General features: G+C 44.1%; 1 protein-coding gene across 1 annotated transcript in view; it reads left to right on the plus strand.

Annotated features, from left to right (window-relative positions):
- Nucleotides 1-27,992, plus strand: part of Fry (FRY microtubule binding protein) — a 388,166-nt gene that overhangs the window by 338,943 nt on the left and 21,231 nt on the right. The window contains exons 46-54 of the mRNA XM_028779754.1: nucleotides 1,543-1,683; nucleotides 4,702-4,881; nucleotides 7,188-7,349; nucleotides 10,097-10,171; nucleotides 14,033-14,203; nucleotides 22,366-22,566; nucleotides 22,916-23,077; nucleotides 25,929-26,095; nucleotides 27,419-27,608. Coding sequence (XP_028635587.1) covers nucleotides 1,543-1,683; nucleotides 4,702-4,881; nucleotides 7,188-7,349; nucleotides 10,097-10,171; nucleotides 14,033-14,203; nucleotides 22,366-22,566; nucleotides 22,916-23,077; nucleotides 25,929-26,095; nucleotides 27,419-27,608 — 1,449 coding nt within the window. The remainder of the gene's footprint in view (nucleotides 1-1,542; nucleotides 1,684-4,701; nucleotides 4,882-7,187; nucleotides 7,350-10,096; nucleotides 10,172-14,032; nucleotides 14,204-22,365; nucleotides 22,567-22,915; nucleotides 23,078-25,928; nucleotides 26,096-27,418; nucleotides 27,609-27,992) is intronic.

The following is a 27,992-nucleotide window of genomic DNA, read 5'->3' on the forward strand; positions in this document are numbered from 1 at the left end:
GTCCAGGCTCTTCTGGCTTTTATAGTCTCTGGTGAGAAGTCTGGTGTAATTCTTATAGGTCTGCCTTTATATGTTACTTGACCTTTTTCCCTTACTGCTTTTAGTATTTTTTCTTTGTTTTGTGCATCTGATGTTTTGATTATTATGTGACGGGAGGTATTTCTTTTCTGGTCTAGTCTATTTGGTGTTCTGTAGGCTTCTTGTATGTTTATGGGCATCTTGTTCTTTAGGTTAGGGAAGTTTTCCTCAATAATTTTGTTGAAGATATTTACTGGCCCTTTAAGTTGGGAATCTTCATTCTCATCTATACCTATTATCCTTAGGTTTGGTCTTCTCATTGTGTCCTGGATTTCCTGGATGTTTTGAGTTAGGAGTTTTTTGCTTTTTTCATTTTCTTTGACAACTGTGTCAATATTTTCCACCGTATCTTCTGCATTTGAGATTCTCTCTTCTATCTCTTGTATTCGGTTGGTGATGCTTGCGTCTGTGACTCCTGATCTCTTTCTTAGGTTTTCTATCTCCATGGTTGTCTCCCTTTGAACTTTCTTTATTGTTTCTATTTCTAGTTTCAGATCCTGAATGTTTTTGTTTAATTCCTTCTTTGTGTTTTCTTCCATTTCTTTAAGGGATTTCTGTGATTCCTCTTTAAGGGCTTCTATCTGTTTACTTGTACTCTCCTGTATTTCTTTAAGGGAGTTACTTAATTCCTTCTTATAATCCTCTATCATCATCATGAGAAGTGATTTTAATTCTGAATCCTGCTTTTCAGGTGTGATGGGGTGTTCAGGGCTTGCTATATTGGGAGAACTGGGCACTGATGATGCCAAGAAACTTTGGTTTCCGTTGCTTATGTTCTTGCGCTTGCCTTTCGCCATCTGGTTAACTCTAGTGGTACCTGCCCTCACTGTGTAAAACTGGAGTCTGTATTTCCAGTTATCTTGCTTATTGCAGAGCTCCTCAGAGTCCAGAGGTCTCTGTGGTCTTAGGCTCCTAATCTCCTGGGTGGAAGAACTCCTGGGATTCAGGCCACCTCTTGGATCTGGAAATCCTTCTGGTCTGAGTGCAGTGGGTCCTCGATGACTCAGGATTCAGTTTCTCCACAGGACAGAAGCAGACCAACTCTGTGTCTGCTCCAGCCCAAAGGACCAGGCAAGGGCGGAAGGGAAGTGGAATTCCAGAGGGGCAGGGTTTGGGTAGCTGCTGTGCCCTGAATGTCCCTGGCTCCCAGATGTATCTCTGGGCCTTAGGGAGTGAGATGGAGTTCTTACCAGCTGCTCTGAGTGCAGTGGCTCCTGGATGACTCAGGATTCAGTTTCTCAACAGGACAGGAGCAGACTGACTTTGTGTCTGCTCCAGCCCAGAGGACCAGGCAGGGGCGGAAGGCACTTCAGGGCTTTCAAAAAACAAAACAAGACAAGACAAAAGTAGCTAGGGGTTTTGTCTACTCTCCTAAGCACATTACAAAGAGAGGGGTGTGGGAACGCCTGGGTGCTTCTCCTGCACAGATGCTAGAGCTGACTGGCTACACTTTGCCTCCTGCAGTTGCTGGAGAAAGGCCTCCCCAGCATGCAGCAGCCGCTCCTGCAAGTCATCTACAGTCTGCTCAGCTACATGGACCTGTCTGTAGTTCCTGTCAAGCAGTTTAACATGGAAGTCCTGAAGACCATTGAAAAATATGTACAGGTGAGCATTGGGTAGATTCACTCATTAGTCGGAGCCATGACTAATCCCTTGGGTATAAAGCCATCCGGCATGAGACCCGGCTTCATTCCTTCATATTCGTGACATACCACCGACAGACAAGCATGCTAGCTGGCCACATCCTGAGTGGCATTTTTAGAAGAAAGACAGAAAAAGACCTTCTTGAGTCTCTTTTGCTTCAAGGGCAGAGCTTTCTTGTGCGCCCAAGGGCTGAATATTCCAAGCACATACCTTGCTGGAAAGACGGACCAGTGAGAAAGACGATATGCGCATGCCCAGTTCCAGACCAGCTTGCTACTTTGGCATTTAGAATCATACGGCTGAAAATACTCCAAAAACCAACCAAAGAATCGGAGAAATAAATGAAGAAGAATGGGAAAGCGTGAATAAGTGATAAGAACATAACAGTTTATTATGTTAGCCTCTGCTTCTGTATATATGTTAGTATTTCTATAACAAGCAGCCCTTAAATATTAATAACAATGGCCGGTGCACACCTTTAATCTCAGCACTTGGGAGGCAGAGACAAGTGGATCTCTGGGAATTCAAGGCAAGCCTAGTCTACAGAGTTAGTTCCAGGACAGCCAGGGAACCCTGTCTCAAATATATATAATATACATAATATATAAAATATGATGTATAATATATACTATAATATATTTGCAAAAGGCCCAGACATGGTGCTATACACCACTTTTAATTCCAATATTCAGGAAGAAGAGACACAAGGATCTTGAGAGTTTGAAAATAGCTTAATCTACATAATGAGTTCCAGGCCAATCCAGACCCTGTCTCAATAAACTAATTAATTAAAATTAAAATTTATACACACACACAAACCAACCAGTGTCTGGGCCAAGATGTCAGCTAATAGACACGGAGAGGTCCTTTGGACCTGGCTCAGAGGCATGACTCTTCTTTCAGTGGGCCAGCATCCACTGAGCAGAACACAGGGTCAGCGTCAGCAAATGCCCAGGGACCACCTCTTTAAAGTCCTGAGACTACATCAGAAAAAACAGATGAAGGTCTGGAGCCTGGAAGCTAATCTGTTCTGTGCGACCACACACAGATGGAAGCGAGTCCAGATTCCACCTCCCTGGGGCCGGTGCGTGCCACACTCAACAGTGGAGGCATCTATTTCTCTGTCCGGTGGCTTCTTAACCCTTTCTTCTATGGGATGTACTTAGTGCATCCCAGATGTCAAGGGCAAACATTTTTTCTTGGATTTTTTTTTCTTGTTAATCACATTGACAAAACCATATAGTTAATGTAAAATTTAATTTCTAAGTTTTTTTTCCCTCTGCTCCATCTTTCAAGAGCTAATGGGAATTGTGTCCTCAGTGTGCATTCAGTCACGGGTTCGTACTCACAGGTGGAGGAGTAGTTCAGAGCACATGGCCTGTTTTCTTGGGATGTTAAGATGCTCACTTTGGAGAGATGGCTCAGGGGGTTAAGAGCACTGGCCGCTCTTGCAGAAAACCCAAGTTCAATTTCCAGCACGCATATGATTACCTATAACTGCCTGTAACCCCACTCCAGGGGAATCCAGTGCCTTTTTCTGGCCTCCAACGGTTCAAGCTTTATATATTTTAGATATAAAATAATTCATGTGCATGTACATGCACACACATCCGTATGTACAGAGACATGTACATGTACACACATACACACATACATACATACACAGACACACACATCCCTATACAAAAACTATAAATAAATCTTTTTGCTTTTCAGCTTTTCAAGACAAAGTTTCTCTGTGTAGCCCTGGCTGTCCTAGAACTCACTCTGTAGACCAGGCTGGGCTCGAACTCAGAGATCCTCCCGCCTCTGCCTCTTGTGTTCTGGGATTAAAGGCATGCGCCGCCACCAGGCTATAAATACATTGTTTTAAAAGAAAACCATTGAAATGGTCTAAGCAAGGTAAAGTCTGCTGAGTTGCAGGGACCAGGTTATTGGACGGTGTAGAGTGGGGGTAAGGGTGTAAGGGGAGGGGTGGGAAGCACCCCTATCCCCGTGTCAGGTGATGAGGAGGATGTCATGTAAGGTGGGGGTAAGGGTGTAAGGGGAGGGGTGGGAAGCACCCCTATCCCCGTGTCAGGTGATGAGGAGGATGTCATGTAAGGTGGGGGTAAGGGTGTAAGGGGAGGGGTGGGAAGCAGCCCCATCCCCGTGTCAGGTGATGAGGAGGATGTGATGTAAGGTTGAAAGATATCAGTATTCCCAGTGAAAGGAGAGCAGCAGCAAGATCCAAGAAATGGTAAAACCGAGAAGACAGGACCTGGAGACGATGAATTCCGCCATGAACGATCATCGGTCTACCACGCATGTGAAGCTCTTCTCTTTTTGTCAACATAAGGTAGCTTGCAGACAGAAGAGGTGGCTCAGCAGTTAAGAGCACTGACTGCTTTTCCAGAGGCCCTGGGTTCAATTCCCAGCATCCACATGGTGGCTCACAGCCATCTGTAAGGGGATCTGACCACCCTCTTCTGGTGTGTCTGAAGACAGCCACAGTGTGCTCATACATAAAATAAATAAATAAACCTTTTTGAAAAATGATAACACCTCGGAATTTTTAACTAAGTCAGTGGTTCTCAATATATGGGTCACGACCCCTTTGGGGGACGAATGACCCTTTAACGGGAGGGGCCGCCTAAGGCCATCAGAAACCACAGATATTTACATTACGACTCATAACAGATAACAAAATTACAGTTATAAAGTAGCAATAAAACTAATTTTCTGGTTTTGGGTTAAAGGGCCACAGCATTGGACGGGTTAAGAACTGCTGACTTAAGTGATTTCAATACGGACACAGCAGATCTGTATTTGCTAATTTCTTCAGTGTGGTTCTGTATATTATTAGTCATTTCCTTGCTACAACCTTTCTTGACATTTTTAAGCCGGTGAATTCTGACAGGTCACCAGGTTGTTGGGTAGTAAGCGTTGGATCTGAAAACATGGACTTTCTTTTAATCCATGGATTTTTCTTGCCAACAGAGCATTCACTGGAGGGAAGCGCTGAATATCTTAAAGCTGGTCGTTTCTCGATCGGCCAGCCTGGTATTGCCTTCCTACCAACACAGCGACCTCTCCAAGATAGAGCTCCACCGGGTGTGGACCAGCGCCTCGAAGGAACTTCCGGGCAAGACCCTGGACTTCCACTTCGACATCTCAGAGGTCCTGACCTACTGTGACTTTTTCTGTAGCCTGAATATATGATGCCAAAGGGTAAAAGCAGGTGCCTAGAGAGAGAAAGACTTACATTTGTTTTAAATGAAGACATCTGAAGCCTAAATTAGGTTCTGTTCCTTTAAGAATGAATGGGTGTAGGGCTCTCAATTGGGAATTATTAAAAATGGAAACTACAGGCTGGTGATAGCTCGGTGGGTAAGAACACATGTTCTCCAGGCACAGGGACCAGCATTCAAATTCCCAGCACCATGTAAAAAGCCTGGTATTGTTAGCCCTGTGTGTCCATAATCCCTCTACTGCAGGGTAGAGAAAGGCAGGCACTGAGAACTCACAGGGCACACTAGACAAAACCAGTTTCCAGTTCAGTGAGAGACCCTGTCTGAAGGAAGTAAGGTAGAAAAAGAGAGAAGACCCTTCCATCCCACTTGTGCCACCTACGGCTGGTACCTGTGTGCGGCCACCACGTGCATGCACACACCCCTATGCATGGATCACACAAAACGGAGACAGAGGCAAGGGAGAGGAGGGGAGAGTAAGCTAGGGGAGGGGTAAGTAAGGGAGGGGAGGGGAGGGAGAGATTGATTCCTTCATTGACAGTCACCTTTTCTGAGTTCAAGATGTGACCCCTGTATCATATATTTAGGATGGAAATGATAGAAAGTTACTAAGTCAACAGCCATAGTTAACTTTTTTCTGGGGGTGGGGCTATTTTTCAGCCTTTAATTTGAATTTGTTTTGATCCAAAGATTAAGAGCACTGAGTGCTTTCCCAGAGGTCAGTAGAGAAAGCATTAGCCAGTTAATCTGAATCCCTCAATTTCCAGAGACCCAGAACTGCTCCAGACCGGTAGGACCATAGTACAGGAGGTTCCAGTCAGTTTCTGCCACTTCAAGTTTCTCCAGTTGAGACCTCGTGGGAGGCAGAATGTAAAAGGTGCTCTTCCGCCTGACGACATACTGTAGGAGCCTCAGAAAGTGAACTTTATCACGCATTATTAAAAATACTTTAAAAAGGCCGGGCAGTGGTGGTGCATGCCTTTGATCCCAGCACTTGGGAGGCAGAGAGGCAGGTGGATTTCTGAGTGTGTGGCCACCCTGGTCTACAGAGTGAGTTCCAGGACAGCCTGGGCTACACAGAAAAACCCTGTCTTGAAAAACAAAAACAAAACAAAACAAAACAAAAAATTCTTTGGGGGCTGGAGACATGGCTCAGTGGTTAAGAGCATTGATTGCTCTTCCAGAGGTCCTGAGTTCAATTCCCAGCAACCACATGGTGGCTCACAGCTGTCTGTAATGGGATCTGATGCGCTCTTCTGGTGTGTCTGAAGACAGCTACAGTATACTCATATACATAAAATAAATAAATTTTAAAAAAGAAAAAGAACACTTTGGCCATGCCTCATCTGTTTGAATAATTGAAATGGTAGAAATAATTTAGATAAAATTGTCAATAACTGAGAGTATGTAAAGATTGGTGACTAGAGACTGGAGAGAAGGAAATGAATTTTAATATTTTATTTATTTTGAGATATTATTGAAAGTTTGGTCTGGTGAAAGAAGCTTGTAATTGGAGCACACAGAAAACAGAGGCTTCAACCCAAAGCCAGCATGGTCTAGGGAACAAGTTCAAGGCAGGCAGAACAGAGATATATATAGAGAGAGAAACAGAGAGACAGAGAGAGACAGAGAGATAGACAGACAGACTAGGGGTGGTATGAGAAGAGCAGGAGGAGAGGAAAAGAGAATGAATGATTCCTTCAAGCTTACACATCTGAAAATTGGCTTCATCTTCTTCACTTTGCTTCTGTCTTCATCACTACAATTTAAAGCATAATGAGGTCATTGCAATGGTTTCTTGCTGACAAGTGGGGAGATATTCATTATGCAAACAGCTCAGAACCTGTACTGAACACCAGGAAAATGAGCCATGGTATAACACTGAGTTTCTGTGTCTGATCTGGTTCTACTTACCTGACCGGTGGTTTGGTTTGGTTTGGTTTGGTTTGGTTTGGTTTGGTTTGGTTTGGTTTGGTTTGGTTTGGTTTGGTTTGGTTTGGTTTGGTTTTCAAGACAATGTTTCTCTGTGTAGCCCTGGCTGTCCTGGAACTCACTCTGTAGACCAGGCTGCCCTGGAACTCAGAGATCTCCTGCCTCTGCCTCCCAAGTGCTGGGATTAAAGGTGTGTGCCACCTCACCCAGCTTCCACATGGTCAGTTTTTAATTACGTCTAGGTTCCTTGTACTGTAGAAGTGTCGAGATGGAATCATAATGTCTGCATCATTCTTTCTCCAGACTCCAATCATTGGGAGACGGTACGATGAACTCCAGAATTCCTCTGGACGGGACGGGAAGCCAAGGGCCATGGCCGTCACCCGGAGTGCGTCCTCTACCTCCTCAGGCTCTAACTCCAATGTCCTTGTTCCTGTGAGCTGGAAAAGACCCCAGTATTCTCAGGTAGAGTGCCCTACGTGAAACGAAACTCGGCCAATCACCACCACCCCATTGGCATCTAGACCCCGGCCCTTCCAGCAATGGGGTCTCTCACATTGAAAGTCAATCCTTTTATCTGTGAACAGGCCACTGGCTGTTTTCTTGCCTCTTCTCTCATTGGCTCTACCTCTCTTACGGCTTGCAAACAAAATCTGGTCTGGTCTCCCTTTGACGTGGCAGCCTTCAAATGTGGAAAGCACTTCTGACCCTTGCCCCCAACCCCTGTCCAAATAAGTCCTCCAAACGCCATGTTTGATAAAGAGAAGCCAGGGCCACACACTCAAAGAGCTTTCTAGACATTGTCCTCAGAGGATAAACTTAAGCATAGTTGACATCAGCATGCCAAACTTTGCAAAGAGAGCAGAAGGAACTACCAGAATTCTCTGGTCTAGTTATCATCCTGGAACTGGGTACAGCCTGTGAGTAACACTGATGCCCCCATCACTGTCAGGAAAAACTCCTGCATTGTTCTGAAGTATTTTAGTGGCATGTACCAGACACCCACTGAAAAGTTATTTTAATTGGAAAAGGAATTTATTATCCCATCCATGTTAGTTTTGTGTAAAACTGAGGGGCTGGATCAATAAAGGCTGGCTTGGCTCCTGAGGTTCCAGTTCAGTCACGCAGCCATGTAGCTGAGCCTGTGGCAGCACAGAGCATTGTGACAGAACTTTACTGTGGAGGGGACCCCTCATCTCATTACAGCTAGGAAGCAAAGAGAAAGAAGAAAGGCTGGGAGTCCTGCTGCCCCCTGCGAGAACCCACCCCTAACCTAGCTTCCACCAGGCTCGACGCCTTGCGAGTCCGCCATCTCCCAATAGCACTGCAGGCTGCTGACTAAGTCTTAGCTAGTGCATGGGCTTTTGATAAGAATTGAAGATCGGGATGGCAGAAGCATTTGTCTTGGCTGTCAACACAGCTGCACCCTAGTATCCAGATGTTAGGATCCAGAGCCTTGGATTCCCCCTCCTTCTTACTGCCCTACCTCCTTCCCTTCCCAGGATCATAGTCCCTGCTGTCCCCTTCGATAGCTCTATTCTCAGAGAGGGAGCTACAGCAAATTCTAATGATTCCAGATTTTTATGGTTTGGGGTTCTGATGATTTCATGCTGGGGACCCGCCCTCTTCTGACATCCACAGTATCTCTGGAAGAGGAGCTTTTGATTAGATGGATTTGTTTTTAATTCTGTGTGTATGAGAGCCTTGCCTGCATGTGTATTATCTGTGCACCATGTGTATGTTGTATCTATAGAAGCCAGGAGGGGGCATCAGATCTCCTGGAACTGAAATTACAGATGGTTGTGAGCTTCCATGTGGGTGCTGGGAATTGAACTCAGGTCCTCTGCAAGAGCAACTAGTGCTCTTAACTGCTGAGCCATTTCTCCAGCCTAGGAGAAGAAACTTGCACAGTGTTTGCAGGTGGCAGATAGGAGACCTTCCTAGGGTAGAGAGCAAGCCTGCATCTGCAGAAGCAGGCTAAGTGGGTACTGGGCAAGTCCAGTACTGTGTCTGCACACCACACAGCTCACCATCATCTCCAACACAGAGCCTAGTGGTACACTACAATGGCCGATGATCACAGTCATGGTGTGGAAAGAGATGGGGAGGGTTCCTCCGCCCTGGGCCTTGTTCCATTGATTTCCAAATTAGAGAATGAGACTAAAACCTAGGGAAATATCTGAGAAACCTGCCATCCTTCAGCAGGGATGTCCTCCTGCCTGGCTTTGAAATGACCCCATACCGAGTAGTTCTACAAGTTGGAAAGAAAAGTGAACCAAGTTCCATAAAGAATGAAAATCTTAAGCCAGAAATATACCTTTGATCCCAGAGAGGCAGAAGCAAGCCGATCTGTGAGTTAGAGGCTAGCCTGGTCTACATGAGTTCCAGGACATCCCAGGCTACTTAGAGAGACCTTGCCTCAAAAAAGGAGGAGAGGAGGAGGAGGAAGATCTTTGGGTGAATAGCACCCTCCAGAAGTTTCCATGTAACAAAGCAACATCAGATAAAAAAGGACTCACAGGACTGCTTTATGGTCGGTTCTTGAGTACATTACCATCTCTAGGTTCACATTATCTCTTGATTCTAGAAGAGACCCCATACATAAGAGGCTGGAAAAGAAAGTTCTTAAAGAAAACCAAAGGGATTTAAATCTACTTCATTTTAACTTTACCATGCTTTATGAATAAGTGAGTGCTTTCAGTCTACAGACAGCAAAAACATTATCTCACTGGAGCCAGGAAAAGCTTGTTCTGTAACAAAATAGATTTATTTCTGGATGGAAAGCCAAGACTTCCTGAAACTAAAAGTTCTCACAGACAGGAAGAGATCCCACAGGAACTCTTAGATGGCTATGGAAAAGCCTAGGGCTTGATTTCCATAGAGCACATACCCTCCCTGAATAACAGGTCTGCCCTATACAGTTCAAACATGGAGAGGGCCTTGTTTTAGTTACCTTTCACTTTAAAATAAGTAAGTAATGTTTATTTTATTATTTGGAGCAGTTAAGAGCACTGATTGCTTCAGAGGACTCAGGTTCAGTTTCCAGCACCCACATGGCAGCTCACAACCATCTGTAACCCAGTTCCAGGGGATTCTGACAGAAAAAAAAAAACTAGTCATTTACGTTCTGTGGGCAGAACCTGTATGTATGAAGGCAGATTTGCTCGTAGGACCCCAGAATGAAAACCTTTCCTGTGTTTTTCATCTTCCAGAAAAGAACGAAAGAGAAGCTGGTACACGTCCTCTCTCTGTGCGGCCAGGAAGTCGGACTAAGCAAAAACCCATCTGTAAGTTCTCTCCGGCACCACGGTTATTTTGGGACCGTATTGCTTTTGTGTTTGGACATCTCTGTCATCTATGTTGAAGATTCTAGAATGGCTGACATGTCTGACAGGCGCCATCCGCATTCGGCCCTCACCATACTCCTCACATCATGAATCTCAGAGACAAGGGAAGACTTCACTGCTGTTTGCCTACAAAAACGGCTGTGTTCGGACCTTTACTATTCTTGTAAACATGCCCAGACTACATTACCATGTACACGATGGTGCCTGTTACATCTCCAAACATTTCTCCCAGTCCCCTTGGATAGTCTTACTCCCTGAACACTCATCGTATTAAGGCATCACCATTTTGCTTACGTAAAATAACATGCAAATAATGATGTACCAGCCAAAATTTACTCAAAATGTTACAGTCTACTCACAAGTCACATCACAGTGGCAAAACAAGGAAACATTACAAATATCTATGATGCCATTTAAGCTATCGCTGGTGTTATAGGTAGAGAAGAAAATGCCCCAGGCTTTTAGATGGACAGATAACTGCTTGGAAGCAAATTTCTGAAATTAATAGAAAATTCAAATGATGTATGGTGAGCAAATTTTATGAAAAAAAATGGTAAAATTCCCAAGGCCTGGAAGTAAGTGTGTGTGTGTGTGTAGATTACAATCTCCTTATGCTTTATTTAAAAGGAAATAGCGAGCTAAGAAATTTAGAATCATCAAGCAAATTTCTCTGTGGAGCTCTATTTTAATGTCCCAGACTGTGTCTACTCCATATGAACAGGTGAAATATTGGAGACTCAGGAAATCTTGCCAAAATATCAACTGATTGCTCCTTTCAGCTAGGAAAGCACCAGCTAAACTGGGATTCTGTTTAAGTCACCTTTGTAGTGTGACTTCAGTATCAGAGGACTGCTCCACCCGGTGGCCTTGCTCAGTGCACCATGACCTACAGCAGAGAGAAACCAGAGCCTTTGGTTCCGCTGTTCTGAATGACTGGCCAGGGCTCTTTCTTACTGCTGTTGGGGGCAGCTAAATCCACACTGGCACCCTTATACTTTCTGGCCATGATGTTTGCCCACAGTGGTGCATCCCAATCATTTAAATAGCCCCCACCAGGAAAGGTGCCTCTGTGGAGGTAAGCGGACCAGGCTACCGGCTACACGGCTCTCCATTCGAGTGCCTTGCACACTCTTCGATCCCCATGTGTATGTGTCATGTTGCACACACACACATGGGAAACAGGTGAAGTGTTCCCTAGCTGCAAGGCCTGGGAATGAGTGCTTCCAGCTACAGTGGATTTTAGATTTGGATGAATTGGGGTAGACCTGACCCTGTGATCACCCCTCAAAACCTAGACGTCTCCAAAATCTGCAGACATGGAACTTTTATCTCTATAAGTTTCAGATTTATACCAGGTGCTGGCAGCGGCAGCACAGGCTTTTAATCCCAGCACTCAGGAGGCAGAGGCAGATGGATTCTGTGAGTTCCAGGCCAGCTTCTTCTAGAGAGTGAGCTCCAGAACAGCCAGGGCCACACAGAGAGAAACTCTGTCTGGTGGTGGGGGTGGGGCAGATGTAAGCCAGGTGTGATGGCACATGCCTTTAATTCCAGCACTTGGGAGGCAAAGGCAGGAGGATCTCTGTGAGTTCAAGGCCAGCCTGGTCTGCATAGTGAGTTCCAGGAGAGCTAGGATTATAAAGAAAAAGCCCTGTCTTAGTAAGTTAATGAATTAATAATGAAAGTTTCAGGTTTAAAACATTTTAAGATTTGGGATTTTCAGATCTGAGATGCTTAATCTATGCCATCTGTCCACAACACTATCTTTATACACTAGAAAAAAGAAAAAAAATGAAATGTTCACACTCTTTCATTCTTTTTACCTTGGAGAGATATGTTATATTTCTGTTCTTATAATATCTTGCCCAGCCAGGCAGTGGTGGTGCACGCCTCTAATCCCAGCACTTGGGAGGCAGAGGCAGGAGGATTTCTGAGTTTGAGGCCAGCCTGGTCTACAGAGTGAGTTCCAGGACAGCCAGGGCTACACAGAGAAACCCTGTCTCAAAAAACAAACAAAAAAGGGGGGGGCAAGAGAACATTATAATAGTTATGTAAAGTGTCAACACAGACTAGAGCTCTCCCCTCAAAAGAATTAAGACAATTTCTTCTTAAGCCCTGGAGCCACATTTTCGTGACCCAGGCCTGGGAACACAGATTCAGGTTGGCCTGACTGATGTATTCCACCATGGAATATTTCCTAGTTAGAACTTAGGACATTTACCAGGTGCATTGTGGGAGACTGAAGGCAGGCATGTGTGATGGCATTCTTACCTTGGATTGGTGGAAGCCTGAGGCCTGCTAAGACTATGCTTTAAAGGTTTGACTTATTAATCAAATGGGTTTTAGGTCAGACTCAAGGGTGAACAAAGATTAGGTGTTAAGAAGACTAAAAAATAGTCCAAGATGATTTTAGCTCTGGATCGGCAGCATTCCAACTCTCCACAATAATGAGGTTCTGATTGGTCATTCATTGTTATAGTGTCTTCAACTAATATGTCCCCTGAACTCCCCACCCACCCCTCGGTACTTAGGTTCACAAAATAAAGCTTTTAGTTTCATATCTGTATTTAATTGGGACTGGCTAACAAAACCTTTGCTGGTTATTAGTTCTTCAGAGTTCTATTAAGTCAGACATGGTGGCTTATACCTGTAAACCTCAGGAGGCTGAGGCAAGCCTGGGCTACATAGCAAGTCCAGGCCAGCCTACAAGACAGAATGAGACCTTATCTCAAAAACCAAAAACAGAACAAACCAACCATTAATTAAAAGGCCTATTAAAATGTCCCAGTAGGGAGCTGGAGAGATGTCTCAGTGGCTAAGAGCACTGTCTGCTCTTCCAGAGGTTCTGAGTTCAATTCCCAGCAACCGCATGGTGACTCACAACCATCGGTAATGGGATCTGATGCTCTCTTCTGGTGTGTCTGAGAATAACTACAGTGTACTACTTATATACGAAATAAATAATTCTTTTTTTTTAAAGTCTCAGTAGCTGGGTATGGGAACACACAACTTCAACCCCAGCACATGGTGTTTATGCTTTCCTTTCCTTTCTGATCTTTCTGGGTCTTGAACCCAGAGACTCTAGATGAAGCAAATGATCTGCCTCTGAGCCTGTGTTAATCCCAGCACTTGGAAGGCAGAAGCAAGCCTGTCTCTGAGTTTAGTCTCCACAGAGCATTCCAGGCTGACTGGAACACACAGTGAGACCCCATCTCAAAAACTTAATTAACTAATTAAAAATAAAATGTCTAAATACAAAGGACCTAAACATAAAAGTTTGGCTTCTCTTTATTAATCCTTCCTGATTCCTGGTTTACCTTTCAAAGGGTTAAATCGTTTGTTCCTGTGGTTTATTTTACAATAATATATCTTGACGTCATCCTTTGAAAATTATTTATATACATTTGATGTGTGAAGGAAGGTACATGATTTCTAACCTCAGTCAGACCAAGAAGAGTGGAAAATTTTAGCTGCTCTGGTTCGTCTGTGAACACACACTTAGTTGTTTCACACACACACACACACACACACACACACACACGTAGTGTCCCACCATCCCCACTAAGAGATAGCCGTTCAAACTCTAGAATGCTTTTGTAGTGTGTGAACTTGAGCGTCTGCAGAGAGTTTAATCCAAAGGCACCTGTCCAACATAAATAATAAAAGAACAGTCTAAAAATACCCACTTAAGGAATTAGGTGTGTACTGGAGACACAGTTGTCCAGGGAACCAATGGCCATCACTCACTGCACAAACAACTGAAGGGTGGTGAGTTTCTCAAAAGAGGCTTCTTTTGATTCCTAGGTGATTTTTTCCTCGTGTGGGGACCTGGATCTGCCGGAGCATCAGACGAGCCTGGTGTCATCCGAGGACGGCACCCGGGAGCAGGAGAACATGGATGACACCAACAGTGAGCAGCAGTTCCGAGTCTTCAGGGACTTCGATTTCCTGGATGTGGAACTGGAGGATGGAGAGGTACCGTGTATTCTCTGTCACAGTCAAACTCTCTAGGCCTGTCTAACGAAACAGTGTTGCTTTCTCCACTGACCACTCTCTATAGCAAGTTCTCTAGTTAGGAAGTTGTAAACTCCGTTTTCAGTCAAGTTCTGCAAACAGCTGCTTCACTGTTGCACAAATCACCCCGCCCTTCCTGTCTGAGCCCGAAGCAAAAGCTGCCAACTTATTTTTAAATGGCAAAGATCTGAATCAGAATGACTACACAAAGACTATATGTGTCGTCTGAGGGAGCATTTTTTTTTTTAAGTCAGAAGAACGCATCATTTCTAAGCCTGTTCCTGGGCAAAATATGCTAACAATTTCATTTCTAATGTAAAGTTGCTGTAATTCAGTCACTTCAAAGCCTGCGTTCCCACCCCTGGAGATTGGAGCCCTCGGGCTCCTGCATTCCTGTGCCATGTTTAATGAAATCCTTAGTGCTTAGAATGAAATATAAGGCATAAGACAAGAGACAGAGATCTGCTGTCTTACCCGTGCGTAGGGGTTGATTGGTGGTCAGCATTCCTGACATCTGGAGCAGCTGAATTCAAGTCCTGGCAGGCATGTGCAGATCTGTCTGGAATGGCAAGAATAAGATCCATTGCTCCTATCCATGGGCCTGGGAGGAGGAAGAGAGACAACTCCGCTTTTACAGCTCAGGGCATGTTCCCTGGGAGAGGCAGTGTCTTGCCTTTGGGGAATGAAAACTCAAGATTCTATCTCCTTTCCAACTGCAGCCCTCCCAGCTAAAGGCCCAAAATGAAAGTTGATTATAGCCTGCAATAGGTAGGCGCCTCCTGACTTAACTGTGAACTAATGGGAAAGTGAGAGTCTGAATGGCTGACAGAAAGAATGTGACTTCTGGCAAACCCACTCACTCATGTCTAGTTGAGGCCCAAGTGCCATGTCTGCCTCATGTCTGTCCCAACAGGACAGATGCAAGTACATAGCACACTGAGCAAACCCAGACTTAAGAATGTCAAAGCACTGGCTGAGGCTGGCAGTGACGGTCACTGGTAAAGCATATGCCTACTATACTCAAGGCCCTGTGTTGTATCTTCATTGCTACCTCCCCGCCTCACCCCCACAGAAGATAGTAAAAGAAAAAAAGTACTTCTGATATTGTGGTACCCACTTTTAACTTCAGCACTAGGGAGGCAGAGACCAGCTTGTTTCTGAGTTTGAGGCCAACCTGGCATTCCAGGACAGCCTGGAATAGTGAGACCATAGTGAGACCCTGTCTTAAGAAACAAGAAAAGAAGCTGGGTGGTGGTGGTGGTGCATGCCTTTAATCCCAGCACTTGTGAGGCAGAGGCAGGCAGATTTCTGAGTTCAAGGCCAGCCCATTCTACAGAGTGAGTTCCAGGACAGCCAGGGCTACACAGAGAAACCCTGTCTTGAAGAAAAAAGAAAAAAAAAAAAAGGAAAGGGAAAAAAAAGTACTGACCCCAAGGCAAGCTTCAAATGAATCCTTGCTTAATTTTCATTTTCTTAAACTGTTCTCAAACCTATTAAGAGGATTGCAGGGGATTCTGCTAACCATAATTAGTGACCAAGAGGGAATTCACTAAGTACAGCGAAGATGGTTTCGAAATGATAATACAAAAGACATCAGTCTGGATTCTTCTGACATGCCTGGGGGCTGGAGCTGCGTGCTCAGCTAAGGTCAGGGTTCCTTGATCTGGCAGCTGACCTAAAGTTGTTCTTAGGTTAGGGTTCAAGACAGCTCCCTCTGCTTTCCAGAAGTTAAACTGACATCAAGGGAGACATCCTCCTCCTGTCTCAGCCCCAGAACAGTGTTACACAGAGTGGCCTGCAAGACATAATCCCAGCACTGCTAATTCTAGAAGATCTGGGTTCAGTTCCAAGCACCCACCTGGTGGCTCACAACCATCTGTAACTCTCAGGTCCAGGGGATCCTATGCCCTCTTCTGGCATCTGCAGGCTCTGCTTGTGAAGGGTATACATAGATCCATGCAGGCAAAACATTCCATACACAAAAAATGAAATCAGTATTTTCAAAGATTAATATTTGTATAAGGAGCTCAAGAAAATAAGAAAAATTAATCTAAACAAAGTAGTAAAAACAAAAGCCGAGTAAACACTTGTGTAATACCAGGTACTCGAAGGTAGGAGGGTCTCTTGAGCCCAGGAGTTCAAAATTAGCCTAGTCAACACAGATAACCCCAATGTCAGAAAAAAAAAAAAAGAAAACCCTTTGAGGATGCTTTGCAGTTTCTGAACTAAAATAAAACAAAAGACACTGAGATGTTAAGAGCTCAGTAAAATGGAAGCACTTGAGCTTGAGTCATCGTGAATGTCAGTGGGCATAATAAAAACTTCCAGAGATGGAGAGATGGCTCAGCGGTCAAGAGCACTGACTACTCTTCCAGAGGTCCTGAGTTCAATTCCTAGCAACCACATGGTGGCTCACAACCATCTGTAATGAGATCCGATGGTGTGTGTCTGAAGATAGCATATATATATTAAATACATACATACATACATACATACATACATACATACATACATACATACATCTTTTTAAAAAAAACTTCCTGTGGACCTAGTATGAGGAGTCTGATGCCCTGTGCAGGCCACGTGGCACAGTGTCAGGCATGCAGCTGGCGTTCCCTATACCAGTCACCAGACAATCCCACCAGTGGTACATAGTTCCTGATAAAGCCAGTGATGTAAGCATACTCTGGCTTCTTCATCAAAACATGATTGTCAAAGCAAAAAACAAAGAAACAAGCAGCATCCCAAGTTAATTTTGGAATCTGAATAAGATCTTCATCACAGCTTCTGCCCTTGGAGTTTGCAGGATCGTTTAAAGGGGCTGTGTCCCCGCGGTACTAATCTCCCATCTGCAGTGGACAGATCATGACCGAACTTTTAGCTTCGGAAGCCGGGTCAACTGATGCCACTTTCTGACCCACTTTTCTCTCCGTGACATTTAAACATTTCCTCACAAGCAAGTATTCAGACATTCTAAATAAATAGGTGTTAAAGAGAAACAATGTTATTGCTGAAGTAGGAAGGTGCTTCTTCTGCAAGTGGGCTCGTGACATTCCTTAAGCCTCATCATCTGTCTGGTGGGGAAGGCATGCGGGAACTCTGAGGGTGAATAGTGATTTTTCTCCTTGGAGCTGGGGCATGTTTTCCTTCCTTTGTATGAGTTGTGTCTACTGAAGAATATGTTGCTAACACTGTTACTCGTTGTTGTGTGGAAACTAAAATGCACTGGGATGTTTTATACATTGTATCATTTTAAATAGACCTTCTGTTTGTTTTTCTGTCCATTCAAACTGCTCCCCAGGAACTTCAGGTAAGACGCTGTTGCTCTTACTTAATTCTGGCACACAGGCAGGTGCATTGTATCGTTGCGTGGTTCTATAACAACCCGAATGAGCGCTTCCCTTCCCCTTCCCTCCAGCACGTCTCCAGATTTGTGTGTAGACTTGTATTTAAGTGTTTGATAGAAGAGGGTTTTTTTGGTGGGGAGAAAGGGTTTGTTTGTTGTTTTTGGTTTGAGTTGGTTTTTGCCCTCCCCGCGATCCCTTGGCTGCGCTAAGTATCAAAATATCTTCTAAAATATAAAAACGCTTCTATCCTTAGTTCATGAAGTTGCATGGTTGCATCTCTAGAGAGGAAATAAAAGTCTTTGACTACAAACTATGGGTAGGCACCCTGCTGTCTCTTATGAATGGGTTTTTACTCTGTAGATGGTGAAATCAGGCTGCGGATGCACCTAAGTGGAACAGAGTCTACTTAGCATGAATGAGCACCCCCCCACCCAGTTCCAGCCCCAGCACTACTGGAAAAACAAAAATCAAAGACAAACAAACAAACAAAAAACACTTCCTTTTCTAAAACTCCAAAGCTATCTCTCTGTGTCTGACAACTAGATAAATTAATTTTCATCCAAACCAGGTGCTCTGTAAGAAAAGAAGAGGGCTGACAACAGTGATGCTTGGCCCCTGGCCTATAGCAGTATAAGCAGGCGGACTCATGACCCTGTCACTTTAGGACTCACTTTAAGTAGCTTTATTTTAGAAAATCTATTTGATTATTTATTTATTCATTTATTTTGGGCTGGGTGGAGCTCATAGGGGATTGTTTTTTTCTCATGCACAAAGACCTGCTCCAATCCCTGGCACTCTAATAATAACATTTTTTTAAAAAAACACAGTTTCATTTTAAATAATTTCAAAAATATTATCTTTGACACTTCTAGGGTATTTGTCAATATTCTGCTCTCTCAGTATAAACTCTGGGTGTTATGTTTAAGTTTGATAACTGTATGTGCAAATGGTCCATGTGAAATAGCTACTCTGTATTTTTTATGTGGCATAGGGTACAGTTTAGGCATCTGATGGATAGGCAGGATGAGTAGCTCCAAGTGAGTGTATTTTGTGCCACTCTGAGAAAGCTGAGCTTGGAGCTGGAAAGATAGCTCAGTGGTTAATAGCACTAGCTGCTCTTGTAGGGGACCCAAGTTCAGTTCCCAGCACCTACAGGGCAATTCACAAACATCTCTAACTCCAGGTCCTGGAGATCTAACACCCTCTTCTGGCCTCTACTGGCACAGCACACACATGGTGCACAGACACACATGTAGAAAGAACATTCATACACATAAAATAATAATAATTTTTTAAAAAGCTGGGCTGATTTTTTACACATTATAGGCTTTTATTGTGCATGTTAGAATCTGAATCCAAGAACCCTTAATAATGCTAATCACGTTTTACCTCTTAGCTACACCCATAGTCCTTCCACTGTGGATGTTACCCGGGGCTAGACCCCTCAGCTACCACAAGGGACATAATTTCAACAGCTTTGCCTAGAATGGAGTGGTCACATCCTCTGTGGAGACAGATATTAACTGCGCCTCCCAGTTCTCATGCCCAGTGGGTTCAGTTTCCCCCGACATCAACAAGAGCATCTGTGCCCAGTGTAGCAGCCTCTTACTGCTGGGCTGCTGCAGGCTCAGGTCAATGGAGGAGACCTCCAGAGCTGTGGCTTGTAAGAGCCTTCCCAACCTCATCTGTTCATTTGGCACAAGAAAACTTGGTGTTGAGAGTCTGTGTTTACACACTTCCCACATCCCCGTTTCCCTTTATTTTCCCCCACTTTTTGTTTTTTGTTTTTTGTTTTTTCACAAATTACACTTCTCTTTTCTTTCAAGATCTTTTGGCCTTATACATTTTTTTCATATTCCTACTACAGTAGTTACATTAATCCCTCAACCAAGGAATTAACTGTTCCCACCAGGAAGAAACCCGAATTATTTAGTAGGAATCTCTTACAGCCGTCTCAGGGGAAACAGGTACAGGTTTGAGTTTCCTTATGCAGAATGCTCGGAACTAGAAGTGTTTCAGATTTGAGTAGTTTTATTTATTTGGGAATATTTGCATACACATAACATACATGGTTTCACAGGGATAAGCCTCAAGTCCAAATGTTAAATTCACTCTATTTCCTCTGCATCTAGCCTGATGGTAATTTCTTTTTTTTAACCACTTTGTTTTTAAGATTTATTTATTTTATGTATTTTATTTATTTTATGTACACTGTAGCTGTCTTCAGACACACCAGAAGAGGGCATCAGATCTCATTACAGATGGTTGTGAGCCACCACGTGGCTGCTGGGAATTGAACTCAGGACCTCTGGAAGAGCAGTCAGTGCTCTTAACCTCTGAGCCATCTCTCCAGCCCCTGATGGTAATTTCATACAGAATTTTTAGGGGGCCTGGATTTTGACCCATACCGTGGAATTATCCACTTGGGAACTCCGTAATGGCGCTTAAGAACAATTGGGATTTTGAAAGACTTCAAATTAGGGAAGCCCAACCCATGTAGCATGAAGGCACAAATACAGACCCAGGTTCAGGTCCCAGCACTCCAGCAGCACACAGCTATCTGTAACTTTAATTTCAGGGAGATCTGATTCCCTCCACTGGTTTCTGTGGGTACTGTATGCACATGGCACACCTACATATACATGGGCACACATATAATATAAAAATAAATAAATTCTTTTTTATGAATTTATTTATTTATTTATTTATTTATTTATTTATTTATTTATTTTGGTTTTTCGAGACAGGGTTTCTCTGTGTAGCCCTGGCTGTCCTGGAACTCACTCTGTGTTCAGGCTGGCCTCGAACTCAGAAATCTGCCTGCCTCTTCCTCCCAAGTGCTGGGATTAAAGGCGTGTGCCACCACCACCGGCATAAATTCTTGAAAATACTATAACAGGACAAATGACAGTACCACTTTCTATATCTGCAGTGATGTGTTTAGGGGTCTTGCTTTCTTCCACAAAACAAACTTTGGATAGGCTGCCAATGCCTGTTAGAGGTGAGGGCTGTGACACTGAGGACTGGTCCACCATACCCGCCTTATCTAAAACCAGGAACCTGAGGAGGAAAAAGAAGCCTCCTGATCACTGCATTTGATACTCACTCATGGTTCTTGGACTATTCTGCTGCTCGCTGACCTCCCATCAGAAGCATAGCTTTACCTCAGAATCCATTAGGCCGTGTTTCAAATGACCGACCATCCAATAAGATGGAGTGCTGGGTCTTACTCAGATGACTTTTTGTTTATCATCAGAGTGTACCCTAGTTAGGGTTTCTATAGCTGCAATAAAGCACCATGACCCAAAAAGCAAACTGAGGAGGAAAGGGTTTATTTGGTTTACACCTCCACATGGCTGTTCATCATTGAAGGAAGCCAGGACAGGAACTTAAACAGGGCAGGAACCTAGAGACAGGAGCTGATGCAGAAGCCATGGAGGGGTGCTACTTACTGACTCCTCATAGTTTGCTTGGCCAGCCTGCTTTCTTATAGAAGCCAGGACCACTATCTCAAGAATAGCACCACCCACAATGGGCTGGGCCTTCCCTCATTGATCACGGATTTAGAAAAAGCCATAGAGCTGGATCTCATGGAAGCACTTTCTCAGCTGAGGCTCCTTCCTCTCTGATGACTCTAGCTTGTGTCAAGTTAACACACACAACCAGCCAGTACAATGTAGCTATCTCCCTTTAGTCTTGCTTCAAGAGACAGAAAACCGAACCCCACATTCATTTCTGCAGGGAAAAAAGAAAAGTTATGTCAGCCAAATAGACTTATCTAATGGCTGGTGCTTTGTAGAGATCTGAGATACAACTCCGGGAGTTAACACTTCCTTGTCGGACTATGCCAGTTCTCACGGAATCAGAATGGGTACATCTGCAGGAAATCTTCAGTGCCAAGGCAAGAAATTTAACCACTTCCCAGCATGGGACAATTTAAAGATGAGTCTTAAGCAAAAGCCAAGACGTGGCTTCCTATTAGTGCAGGGCCCCTAAACTTTATACAGCTCTCACAGACTTTAACTCAGCTTTTTTTTTTTTCCTGTGGAATCTGCTGTAGCAAAACAGTCCAGGATGTTTACCCAATGTGCTTCTACTTAACAGCCAAGGAATTCCGCGGAATGTGCTCTGAGCATACTTGTTTCCCCTCCCGAAAACTCTAACTAAACAGAGGCTGGCGGCGGGTGGGGGGGTTACACTAATTTTAAAGTTACTTTAATATTAATAATCTCCCTCTTTTCTTGGACATATTTTTGAAAACAAAATTTTCTAGGGTTTACCAAAATCAACTTTAAGAAATATGTATTTCCTGCTGGGTGTGATGGTGCATGCCTTTAATCTCAGCACTTGGGAGAGAGAGAAAGAGAGGGACAGAGAGAGACAGAGAGAGACAGAGACAGATGGATCTCTGTGAGTTGGAAAACAGCCTCATCTACAAAGTGAGTTCCAGGCCATCCAAGGCTACACAATGAGACCTTGTTTCAAAAAGCCATACATACATACATACATACATACATACATACATACATGTATATATATCAAAGAGAAGTGTGCCCTCGCTTCTACTTGTGAGATAACACACATTTCCAGAAAAGCTTTGCTTTTTTTGTCTCCTCTTGTTAGTAAGCTGGAATCTGAGCATCAAAGCAGATGAAGGAGGGCTTGAGAGTTGATGGTGACCACGTTTGTTTCTAAAGTGGGCCTGACTGACTGTGTTAAAGGTGTGTGTGTGCCAGAGGACCAGGGCATAAAAAGTCGATTGTGGTGTGATTTCAGGGAGAGAGTATGGACAACTTCAACTGGGGAGTGCGCAGGCGCTCCCTGGACAGCCTGGACAAGTGTGATATGCAGATCCTGGAGGAGCGCCAACTCTCCAGAAGTACTCCCAGCCTAAATAAACTGAGCCATGAGGATTCCGATGAGTCATCGGAGGAGGAGGACCTCACAGCCAGCCAGATTCTGGAACATTCAGACCTTGTAAGTAGGGACTCTCCCACTGGAGAGTTGGGAAGCCTTGTGTTTGGTTTGGGTTTTTTAAAATTAATTCAGGAGTTTTGTTTCCAGCTAAATAAACTCTTCATGGCTGCTAAACTGAAAGCTGATTGTTCAGGTGGTGTCTCGGTGACCTCTTCTCTGTAGGTGGCAGTTGGTACCCTGAGGCCAGATTCATACAGGGTTGCCCACTGCCACATTAATATGCTAATAACAATCAACAACATAGAAGTTAGAAAAATTATACCTGTCAACCAAGTACTGGGGAGTGATGCTTTGTGTTCTATTGACAGGAACTTCCTGTTACATTTGCTTTCCTTTGCTTTCTAAACAGATCATGAATCTCTCCCCCTCTGAGGAGGCCAGTCCTATGGAGCTGCTGACCGGTGCCTGTGACCCCACTCCTGCAGACCCTCATTCCTTCAACACCAGAATGGCAGGCTTCGAGGCTTCTCTGCCTGATATAAATAATCTGCAGATTTCAGAGGGGTCAAAGGTGAAGAGATTTGTGGAATTGTTATTGTAGTTCCCTTAAAGGGGGTAGAGGAAAGACAAAAAACTGTCCTATTAAGGATTCGTAGAGGGAGGTTCAAAGTGCAGGGGTTTTACTGCCTCTGGTTTTAGTGAAATGACTGAAGCGCCTGCCCAGTCCTGTGCTTTGAAGTTATTTTATGCTCACCAACTGTGGCTGAAAAATTCGGCCTGAGGCCTTTGTAGAATGAAATACTTGATTACTGACTGACTGCAAAAGCAAGTGACGGAGAGAGACTGGTGTGACGGTGGTGGGACTGTGGTGGCTTTTATAAAACAATTCGCTAAGTGAAGTGTAGGAGTATACACGCACTGAGGCAAATATTTCCTCGAGTAGGAACCAGTGACACAATTTGCTCATTGATTTGATGCTCGCCTTTTGGCGAACGATAGGAATATTTAATGTCAATCACATAGAATTATGCCAAATTTGCATAAAACTTTCCTAGCTATACTCCCTGAGAGAAGAGTTATCTAATGCATATAATTTCTTTATTTCAAAAGGTTGGCTTTGCCGGGCGGTGGTGGCACACGCCTTTAATCCCAGCACTTGGGAGGCAGAGGCAGGCAGATTTCTGAGTTCAAGGCTAGCCTGGTCTACAGAGTGAGTTCCAGGACAGACAGGGCTACACAGAGAAACCATGTCTCGAAAAAACCAAAAACAAACAAACAAACAAACAAACAAACCAACCAACCAAAAAAAAAAAAAGGTTGGCTTTAAGACAAAAGAAAAATCTTGTGGCTATTTCATTTAAGGTTTATTTTATCAAAATTCACAGAAAATATCCTGCCCATAAAACTGTTCCTTTACATGCTGTAACCACACATATGACCTTTAGTGTAGAATTTTATTTCCTTATATTAGAGATATCAAAATAGTCTATCACTGTTAGAATAGAATTAGTCATTCCTGATCTTGATTTTGGCTACAGTTTTGCAACTTTAAAAGAGGAAAGAAAATTGTGGGGTGTGTATGTGTGTGTGTGTGAGAGAGAGAGAGAGAGAGAGAGAGAGAGAGAGAGAGAGAGAGAGACTGCTAAAGGATAAATATAACACTTTCTACATCGTTTTACAATATGCTGAAATCAGGAAACCCCTGAATGCTTTAAACCAGCAGCACCTACTAAGGTGTGATTATCTAAAAATATTAGAGCTGAAATAAGAATTAATTCTAAGATTGCCCCAACTCAAAAGGAAAGATAAAAACTATAATTGGGATTCTTGGAGTTAGAACTGTCCCCTTTTTTGGCCAAAAAATAAATCCCCCTGAACAAATTCTTGTTCTAGATTGAAAAGTACTAGAACATTAATCCCAAGATTAAGACTTTTTAAGTTCAATTTCTTGGAAAAGCATCTTAAAATATATGTGATGTACTGACCATGTTATTTCTCAGCATGAGTGCAGTTTCTCCATTTGTCTTTTAAAGTCAGATAGATAGATAGATAGATAGATAGATAGATAGATAGATAGATAGATAGATTTCTCTTGAGAGAAATAAGCAAATTCTGTCAATAAAAACATTAGATCTCACTTTTAAAGACACCTCTATTTTTTCATAACCTAAATTCTGTGGTATTTGATATAGTTATCATGTTAGAGAAAACATAGATTCCTCTATAAGAACTTGGCACCACCAAAAACATGAGCTATCCTGACCTTCTAATACAACTTTAACAATCTGGCTTATTTCTCCTCATTAATCCAATTCAGAATACTATAAACCACTGGCCAGATGTTAACCCATGGTAAAGGTCTAAGTCACAGACATTTCTGTTTCACCTTGACTTTATTTTTAAGATGACTCACAGAAGCACGTACGTGTTTCCTTCCTCTGCTTTTCTGATGTGTATCCCGGTTGCCTTCCTTCCTCTCACAGAACAGGCTGTTCTCCAGTTGACTCCGCCACCCCCAGCCCGCCTCAGCTCAAGCCCAGCCTCTTTTTTTCTATTTTACTTCGTGTATCTCTTCCCTGCCTCTCACTGACCCAAGATCTGCCTGCCCTAGAGCGGTTACTTGTTATTGTTTACTGCTCTATGGTTAGGTGAGAGGTGAGAGCTACACTCCCACCTCAGCCACTGCCCTAGGAGGGCCCAGTGCGCCTCCATGCAGGTAGGTGATGGGCTGCCTTCTGTATAAGAAAGCCTGTCACCACAGTATAAGGCACACTACAGATTCCCCTCTGAGCGTCTGTTGTGCCATGCACCGATGCATTTATATTCCGGCCTGTATTGGAAAAGGAATTTCCAATTGGAGAACAGGTTTGGACGTGCCTGTCTCTAAATGTACATGTACTCTCTTTGATATACATGGGCTGTACAATCAAAGTCTATCTGTGTCTGGCTTCTTTCTGGTTTTTGAAACTATAGTAGTCTTGTGAAGTAGGCCTCCAGAGACTAATCCAGACATTAGGAGATGGGTCATCTGTTCTGGGGGATGAGAGTTCTTATGAATACAAAGGCAGATAGCTTCTCTTCCAGCTCTACCTCTGATGGCCAACCTGACACTGGGCAAAGACTTGGTACACAGAGCAGAGGTTGCAAATCTGTAAACATGGAAACTAGACAGCGTAGGGGAGGTGTCCCTCTGACAGTATTGAAGTTAGCGTTTATACACTCCGAACATAGAGCAAATGTGACACTCTACTGAGCATGCCCTTGGGCGTGATTATGGAAGACACCAAAAGGAAGAAGATAGAGAAGGGATACTTCAGAGAATTTCTAAGCCCATTTCCCTCCCTCTCAGTATTTCATTTCTGCTTCATTGAATTCAGAAGGTATATTCTTACACATTGGGGTTTAAAATTTTGTCACTGCAGGCTGAGGCAGTCCCCGAAGAGGAGGACACTGCCGTGCATGAAGATGATCTTTCAAGTTCAATCAATGAGCCCCCAGCAGCGTTTGAATGCAGTGACAGCTTCAGCCTGGATATGACTGAGGCGGAGGAAAAAGGCAATCGGGGCCTGGACCAGTACACTCTCGCCAGGCAAGGCAGCCCGTGGGGAAATGGTTTGGCATTAGTATGTGCAGCATGCTGTGTGGCATACATGCCCCTCACTAGCTACGCACTCCACACTAGGCACACATCCTCATACTGCAGAGACCTCCTAGCATGCAGCCTGGCAGGACCTCACTGACCTGCGTCATCCAACCCCGTGGAGGGCTTTTCCTGGGATTAAGAATTTACAGAGCCAGAGAGCAACATGAAAAGCCCCCAAAAAAGGCCCTGGGGACATGAAGCTTTGAAGATATGAGCTAAGCGTGAAAATGAATTCTTTCCGAGTTGAAAGACATAAGCAACAGGCTCTTTCCAAGCTAAGCTGCTCTTTAACAGAGTGTCTTGTGGCCTGGTGGCCAACGCCTCGTAAAGTAGTGACTCACATAGCACAAAAAGAAGGCGGATGGGTGAGAACATCGTACCTTGCATTGATTCAGCGTCTGCCATAAGTCACAGATTACGGTGCGGTTTGGATCTACTTTAGGAGAAAGTAGAGATGCTATACTTATGTTTGTGAATACTGGAAAAAAAAGAGCTAAGTCAAAGCCCCGGGGCTACACAGAGGCGGTCTAACCATCGGGGAAAAGGCTGGGGGGGTGGATAGCATGGGAAGAGCGGATCTCCCACATCCTCCTGCCTTCCTTCCCATCTGTCCTGTTCCCTGTTATTCTCCATTCCTGCCCTGCCCTCCCCGTACCTCGGTATCCCCAGAGTTTGTGCACATGTATTCCTCGTCTGTCTGCATCAGGGACAAGTTTGAAGAACCTAAAGTTGGCTCCGAGTTTGTTTGGTTTTTTTTTTCTGAATGCAAAGTGTAGAAGGATGGTGATGTCGAGCTTGGAAACAGATGTTTAGTGTGAGGCTGGACCCTGGGAGAGCCAGGTCTTGCCGAGGGCTATGCGATATATAAGCCTATACAAAACAATTGGAAATGCCAGGCATTGTTGTGAAACCCTTTGATGCCAGCATTCAGGAGGCAGAGGCAGGTGAATCTGTAACTTTAAGGCTAGCCTGGTCTACATAGTGAGTTTCAAGCCAACCAAGACTATATAGTGAGACCAGTTTTAAACCACCACCCCTACCAAACCAAAAAATGGAAGAATCATAGAAATGTCAGAAGGAAAAAAAAATCTATTTCCTAGGAACCAAAAGATCACAGAGACCTCTAGTAAAAACCAAATCCCTAGAAAGCCCTTGATAAGAATAAAGGACCCAAAGGGCCACCTCCCCAGGCTGACATGCCAGTGTCAGTGTAGAGCTGGGTACAAGAGGCTGCCACCTTCTGATGATCATGGTGTCCATGTTTTCCAGCTTCGGAGAAGGTGACAGGGGTGTGTCTCCCCCTCCCTCGCCCTTCTTCTCGGCCATCCTTGCTGCCTTTCAGCCCGCCGCCTGCGATGACGCCGAGGAGGCCTGGCGCAGCCACATTAACCAGCTCATGTGTGACTCAGACGGCTCCTGTGCTGTGTACACATTTCATGTGTTCTCCTCTCTGTTTAAGGTATGGGCTCATGGACACAGCCGATGGCGGCGGACTTCGCAGGGGATTGTTGTCTCTCTAGGGCACTGGTTCTTAACCTCGCTAATGCGGAGACCCTTTCATACAGTTCCTCATGTTGGGCTGACCCCCCAACCATAAAATTAATTCACTGCTACTTCCTAGCTGTCATTTTGCTAACTTCTGTGAATCATAACGTGAATAACTGATATGCAGGATGGCTGGTATGAGATCCCTAAAGGGGTCACCACCCACAGGTTGAGAACAGCTGCCTCTAGGGTTATGTAGGTAGAGACTAGTTTCTCTACCTACAGCTTTTATTCATCCTTTATTGCCTTCCCCTTATGAAGACACTGAACTCAAGTGATTTCAGGTCAGCTGTCATGA

Source organism: Grammomys surdaster, unplaced genomic scaffold (assembly GCF_004785775.1).
Source record: "Grammomys surdaster isolate TR1022 unplaced genomic scaffold, NIH_TR_1.0 362, whole genome shotgun sequence".
Taxonomy (NCBI): domain Eukaryota; kingdom Metazoa; phylum Chordata; class Mammalia; order Rodentia; family Muridae; genus Grammomys; species Grammomys surdaster.